The 7267-nt window shown below is 32.5% G+C and overlaps 2 protein-coding genes across 5 annotated transcripts in view; one reads left to right on the forward strand and one right to left on the reverse strand.

Annotated features, from left to right (window-relative positions):
• The window catches only part of LOC107648846 (protein ABSCISIC ACID-INSENSITIVE 5), a 5070-nt gene extending 4100 nt beyond the window's left edge, over positions 1-970 (forward strand). For all 4 annotated transcript variants that reach the window (XM_016352656.2, XM_016352658.2, XM_021104570.1 and 1 more), the window contains 3 exons: positions 115-186; positions 293-322; positions 464-970. In XM_016352656.2, coding sequence (XP_016208142.1) covers positions 115-186; positions 293-322; positions 464-559 — 198 coding nt within the window. In that variant the 3' untranslated portion in view covers positions 560-970. The remainder of the gene's footprint in view (positions 1-114; positions 187-292; positions 323-463) is intronic.
• Positions 4090-5460, reverse strand: LOC107647020 (iron-sulfur assembly protein IscA-like 1, mitochondrial). Its single transcript, XM_016351154.2, has 2 exons — positions 5038-5460; positions 4090-4235 (listed from the first exon to the last, which is right to left on the reverse strand). The coding sequence occupies exons 1-2, from the start codon at positions 5225-5227 to the stop codon at positions 4090-4092; spliced, it is 336 nt and encodes a 111-aa protein (XP_016206640.1). The 5' UTR covers positions 5228-5460.

A 7267-nucleotide genomic window follows, 5' to 3' on the forward strand; every position in this document is an offset into this window, starting at 1 on the left:
TGAATTTTAATATGTATTTTATAAAAACAGAAGTTATTTTATCTTCACTCCTTTATCATCGTAAAGATCACTTACTTTTAAATTTTTTTTTTTTTACCTGCTATGCTTTGGCAGGCGTACACAGTTGAATTAGAAGCAGAACTCAACCAACTGAGAGAAGAGAACGCCCAACTTAAACAGGCGCTGGTATGTACCATAGACATTAACTTGTGATATGTTTCTTATTATGTTTACGTGCTACTAATAATTTCAGTTACTGATGAGTGATGATCATCATCATTTTGTTTTGTAGGCTGAGTTCGAAAAGAGAAGAAAGCAACAGGTAAGTGTCAACCAATGATACTATATTGTAGGATTACTTTGTCAAATTCCAGTTAATCACCAACATAATAACGTTTTTTCCATGTTGACTTTGTTAAATTGGAAGAATCCTTTGTTTTAATAATGCGTTGTCCTGGTGCAGTGTTGTGAGGAAATGAACGTTAGAGTTCAAACCAAAGCTCAGAAGGCAACAGAGAAATTGAGAGCATTGAGAAGGAACCAAAGTTGTCCTTTGTGAAAATCGTGCGACACAACTTCATGCCAGTGGTAGCAACCTAACCAGCATAACCTTGGATTCTAGAAGTGGGCATTGGATTTGGTCTTATTCCATCTTCTTGTTTGGTTGATCGACCACACAAATTTCCACCTGCTAAATTAAAGCAAGCAAGGAAACGAGAGATCAGAATGGAACAGAAAAGATGTGAAATTGTGATTTTGATTTGATATTTTAGCCAATGCAAGTTCACGAATGGATTATCCAGTTTGGATATGACTTTCTTAAGGGGATTACTAGTTAATCAAATGTATAATATAGCTGTTGTATTTTTTGTGTGCATCATTTCGCACTTGTTTTACTATAAAATCAATGACCTTTGATAAGGATATATATGATAACAATACCAGTATTCCAAGCATGACATTTTAAGCATAACTTATCATCATTTATTGCAATTTTTATGATGATCTAACTTGTCTATGGGTATTTAAAAATACACGAGTTGTCCATGAGCACTTTTGTAGCTCTACGTTTATGTTATGATGAGCAAAGTGAATATGCACACGTTTCTAATGTGATCATTATAGCACACTATTGTCAAATGTTTATTTCTAGGCTTGGCATTTTGATCGAAATTTAGTTTTTTTCTGCACCGTATATATAAAGTGCTTTCATCCAAGCATTTTGGTTCTAATTGTGCATATCTAAATAATAACTAAAGAAACAGGTTGTGATGTATCCAATGGTAAGGCTAAAGATTAGAAAAAGTTGAGCATGAACTACTAACCTCAGAAAATGATGGTTCTATATCAGAAATTTTCTGCAAGGTATAATGCTTTTCGCAGCAACTATATATCATGAATTATTTCCTTATTCTTGTGTTTTTTCCTATTTTAATTTATTCATTTCCTTTCTTTAGTAATTCACATGTTTTCCTAAATTAACTTCACATAGCCATAAAGAATTGTTTCGTTTAAAGAGTAATGGATTCTATTTCTCATATTCAAATTCGTTTGTGAAGTTGTTAAAATGGTGAAAACAAAACACTAACTACAAGTTAAGTTTGTAAACATGTATATATATATTTCATTAAAAGTAAAAGGATAATACTTTGGCAAATAGGAAAGTTAAGTGATGCAGATGGTTCTAGGTACTGGAAGGACCAGAGGAATGCCATGAGACTGGTAGCTGAGGCTAACTAGTTGTATCAAAAGATTATCATAAAACTCTCTTTCAAGTTTTTATGCAAATTTACATGCTATGTAGGAAGGAGACATGGAAGATTAACTTTGAAGTTTGCTTTTTGGATATACTTGTTGAGTATTAGTACATATATCATGTAGGCTTACATTTTGGTGAAGGATAAAGGGTACTATAATTCTGGGGTGTCTGCAATGATCATTGTAAGCATTAAGCACAGAGTATATTTTAATTTTGGAACAGGAATATCCAATATGATGTCTTTTATTATTTTACTCAGGTAGTTTGCAACTTTGGTGGTAATTACCGAGAGTCTTTTTCACAGTATACTAATTGAATTGGTCTTATTAGCTAAATTTTACTTGATGGAAGTGCCAAATTATTCTTGATTCCCCATATTACGCATAAAGTCTACTTGAGATTATAATTTGCCTTTTGATTGCGGTATTGAAATCCAATCAAAATTGTGAAACCAATATACTGCATCTTATTATGACTGCCCTACAAAAAATCAAAACAACTTTAGAGGGCTTCTGTTTAAAGCTTAGATATTATATTCCAAAAACAGAAATTTCTGAAAATAATTCTTAGACATACTTTAAAAATACTTATGTATATATTGTCAAATGTTTATTTCTAGGCTTGTTAAGGTGAAATCTCGAGAGTCCGAAGTCACCAAAAAGAGACGAGCAGAAATTTAGTCATGGAAGACAAGTAGAATTTTAGTTTTCTTTTGCACCGTATATATAAAGTAACTCATTTACTTTACAAGCATTACTAATTGTGCATATCTAAATAGAAACTATAGAAACAGGTGGTGATGTCTGTATGGCCAAATTAGGTACCCAATGGTAAGGCTAAAGCTACAAGAGATTCGGTAACACAACTTTCAACTCTAAAATTTATGTATTATCTTGATTACAAGAATATACGTTATGATTGTAGCTTATTTTTGTTTGAGGGTAATGTAGGTCTGACTTTGAAAAACAGAGGAGAATGTTAAGTTTGTAGTTATCCAAATGGCGGAAAAGGGAGTGAAATAAAGATATAAGAATGGTGTATATTTTACTTGTATTTAAATGATATTGTTTTACAAAGTACAAACTATACAAATTTCATAATTTACATTGGAAATCGGAATCATCAGAATAAATGTTGCGATAATACAAATTAGTTGTTGTCCTAAGCCCTTATTAGTTTACCATCAGCTTCAGCGAACAGTGTAATGAAACTATTTCAAAATTCACTATCGAGTAGTTCGAGCACTAAAAGCTTTCATTTCCTCGTTTCCCCAGGCAAAATTATTGAAATCCATTAATTGTACAGGTATGTTCATCGATTAAAATCATCAAACAATAATTGCAACCATTTCATGGCTTAGCTCCTCCACTACTTGATGTCATGAAAGATTCACCGCAACCACACTGGCCTTTGGAGTTTGGATTGACAAAAATAAACTCTGATCTGAAAAAAAATAAAAAATAAAAAATATAATTATTAGTTAATAAACAAACAACGAAAGAAGACAGCAGTAATTAATACTATAATTATCATTATCATCACAAAGTTAAGTTGAGGAAAAGGGGAGTCACAGAAAGTAACAAAATCAAGCAGAACATATATATCCTAGATATAGATAAACAACAAAAGTAAGTAAGAAGCAAATTTATTCATTGGTGCGAGAGGGAATAAATAGTCACTCACAAGTTGATCAAAATTTACTAAATATACTGTTGTGAGGTGAAAGCATGAAGTTTGCCAGACACAGGTAGTCTACATGTATCTATAATCAGTAAGTTAACGGAGACGCACGAACTTAGTGGGTGGCATTAGCATTGTGGAATGGCAGGGAAATGGCAAGAAAACTACAATACGATATTAGTTGCAGCATCACGGGAAAAAAGAAACTTCCTTTTTTTTTTTGATAAAATCAAGGGAAGAAGAAATCCAGAGTATATTAACTGATATCGGCTGTCTATACAACCTTTTCTTCAAATATTTTCAAAGTCCTAATGTCTCCTTTGTCAAAGTCTCTAAAAACATGCATAAGAGAACAATTCCAAATTGAATTTAACTAGCTTACTTTCTAAGTAATTCTACAAGATTCTAAACAATTAATTATCACATTCATGATCATCAACAATAAGAATATATTAAATTTAATTTTGCTCTTCAGAAATCAGATATCATTGAGGAACCTACTCTTTCCAAGTTTAGACACCACAGTATGAATTGAAATGTAAACAAAGAAACTTGGTGAGAGGATGAACTCTTCCATCCAAAAAAACTAACACAAGGTATAACTTATCAAGACTAAATATGGCCAAAAATTCACAACCCAATGTGCAGTTTTAATACAGTGGTCTTAAGACGTTTGTTTCTGTAATTGCATATTTTCCCAATATGCAATATTGCTTCGAAAAGTATTTCTTTACCACAATACAATAAGTCTTGACACCTTTATCCTCAACCAACTCATCAAACTTCCCTTTTTCATCTGTCAAACCAAAACTAAGGTCAAAAAGTCAAAATGCACTCATCTCTAGCTAGTCCCAAAGTAAACCTTTTTCAATGTTTCTCATATTTGGGACATCAGATTTAAGATAATAATACACATGGTTGCACCATTAGTACCTCAAGGCATGCTTTTGCAGTCATATGGGAGTTACTTGAAGCAGTAGCTCTTTAACATAACATAGTATACAAATATAATTTATGCACGTTTAACATGACATGACGATGCAATGATGTATTGGAGAAGTGATAACACAAGAATTAGCAATATTTTGATAGAGGTCAGCAGTGTGGATTGATCCATATAGCAACTCAACCTAGTGGAATAATGATATCTATCGTTTCTTAACCTCTTTATGGTAATCAATTGTTCCATTGTTTATGCTAGTTCCTAATTCCTCGACGAAGAACTTCAAGTTTAATTCATTTTCATCATAAATTCGTTTCAATCACCAAAAAGTGTTAGCTCGGAAGAAAACAAATTGAGCAATTTTATGACATTGAGCGTCAACAAGATCTAGTGCAACCAAATAGGAAAAGGCTTCTCAAGGAAATAGGAAAATTCTGGCATACAAACAAATAGGATATTATTGGATTCATACATGCAAAGAAATTGAAATACGCCTCTCTTTCACAAATGAAAGTTAACACGGCAAAATAAACCACATAAACAAGAAAACTGTAACCGTAATCCTAACCCGAAGCTACATGATCATGATACGCCTATACCATAAGTATATAACACAAAATAATCGTATAAAAAAAGGAAAAGCAAAGGGAAAAACCTGCGTAGTTGAGAGTGTAGGATAAGCCGTTACAACCACGAGCCTTGACACCGAGCTTGAGGAAGGACCTCTGGCGCTGTTCAAGAAGCTGCCGTACACGGGAGGCGGCGGTGTCCGTTAAGGTAACGGCCTGACGGCGCGCCGCCCTACCAACCTTCTCAGCTGCCACGGCCACGGCCTTGGATGCCATCGCCTGTTCACAGAAAGGGACTAGATCTGCTAAAAAAGGCAAGAAAAAGATGAGGATTGAATTGTGAATTTGATGGGAGTTAGGGTTAATGCATTGTGGGAGCAGATTCTGTCGTTTTTATTTGTTAATTAATTGGAATCAAATTGCAATTCTGTTGTGTTGTGTTTCTGGAGATGGATGGAGATAGGATGAAGAAGCGTTTATCTCTATGATTTTAGTTTTAGGACAACGAATTTGTTAAAGGATTTTTTTATTATAAAATAAAAAAATTATTTTCAAAAACAAATTAAACTAACATTATATTTTAAAATTTTTCATTTTGAGTTTTCATAAAGTTCGCCTGACCTTGGATGAAATTTATTAATTTTTTTAAAATTTGTCCAACCCGAATTTCTAAAAATGACACAAAATTCATTCAAGAGAAAAATTCATTCAAGAGGGGTCGGAGTGATAATATATATCGTATTAGCAGGTATTCAATTCGGTCGAATAGCATTGTCAATCCGATCCGCAACAAATAGAGTAGGGTGATTTTCGTGCGGATCGGTTAAAGTGCGGCATGGTTTGAATTTTTAAAAATTCAACTGCATCCACTTTAGAACTAGTTTTGTGATTTATAAAACCAACTTGAAACCAGATTAAAAGGGAAACCAATTTTAAACCGATTTTAAAATTTAAATTCGGTATTATATACAAACCGATTTTGAATCCGATTTTTTTGTAAATCCAGTTTTAAAACCAGTGTTTAAAAATCCAATTTTTAAATCAGATTTTTTAACCTCAGCCAGATTTTTAAACCAAATTTTTTAACCAAAAATCCAATTTTTAAAATCAGTTTTTAGAAATTTAATTTTCAAATCATATTTTTTTAAAAGTAAAATTAATATTAAAGTCTTTTTAAATTAGTAGTAACAGACATCTCTGCTGCTTCAATATTACAGTTATCAGTCATCTTGTTCTGCATATAAAGCAAAGTATATAACTCAAAATTTGATGTCAAACATATTAAAAATTAACACAAACTAATCCAAACTTATCCAACAAGCTAAATTGAGTAGCAATCAATTAATATGACAAAGTTCTGCCCAAATTAAAATGCTCTGTTATGTAAATTGGGTAATCGCATAATGAAATTGTCCAAAGTTAAAAGAAAACTTAATCAACACTAAAATGAAAATGGACACCAAACAGGCCTCAGATTCCACAATTTATTATTATTCAATCATTTGATACAATAAAATTTACAAGCTAAGAAAACGTGTAATTCAATTATTGGCAAAAGCACACTTAACAAAGAAGTAAAAACGATGGAATTTTTTGTGCTATAGGAATCAAAGTCATTAAACAGTTGGCGTCAAATAAATGCTCCAAATCCAAAGATCATAAGGAGCAAGGATCATTGGAATCAATGGAGGGTCTATATTTACAAATAAGGTTCTTGGAGATAGCAGCAATGTTTACTTTGATAACTTTTCAAAATTATTAGAAAGTATATTTACAAATAATAATAGCAGAGTCATCATTCAAATGCAATAAAATTAGATCATATGTGTATAGAAGATCATATATTACAAGTCTATAACTACAGCAAAGTAGCAAAGTAAATATATTAGATGATCATTTAAAAAATAATACTAATCTAAAACACTTAGTAACATAACATTATAGCAACATAAATATCTTCACAGTTACTTGTTTCAGGAACTATATATGTTACCAGTTTATCATTTCTGATTAATTTCACGAAGCTAAGCAATTAAGCATTATTGGAATCTCTGTCGGATGAGATTACGAGTTACAGCTTCACAAGTGCAGTATGAAAAGGAGTGGTACCGCCGAGAATTGAGTTTTTTGGGTGGTTTGTGCTTATTGGCAGAGTGAATACTAAGGAGAGATTGAGTAGACTAGGAGTCATTAGGCACAGTGATAATATTTGTGCTCTTTGCAAGAAGGAGATAGAGTCGGTGGAGCATCTGTTTCTCCTATGTGAGCTAACGTGGCAGGTGTGGTGCAGTTGGTTGAGGTCGTTTGGGGAGGTGT

Source organism: Arachis ipaensis, chromosome B06, assembly GCF_000816755.2.
Source record: "Arachis ipaensis cultivar K30076 chromosome B06, Araip1.1, whole genome shotgun sequence".
In the NCBI taxonomy this organism is placed as follows: Eukaryota; Viridiplantae; Streptophyta; class Magnoliopsida; order Fabales; family Fabaceae; genus Arachis; species Arachis ipaensis.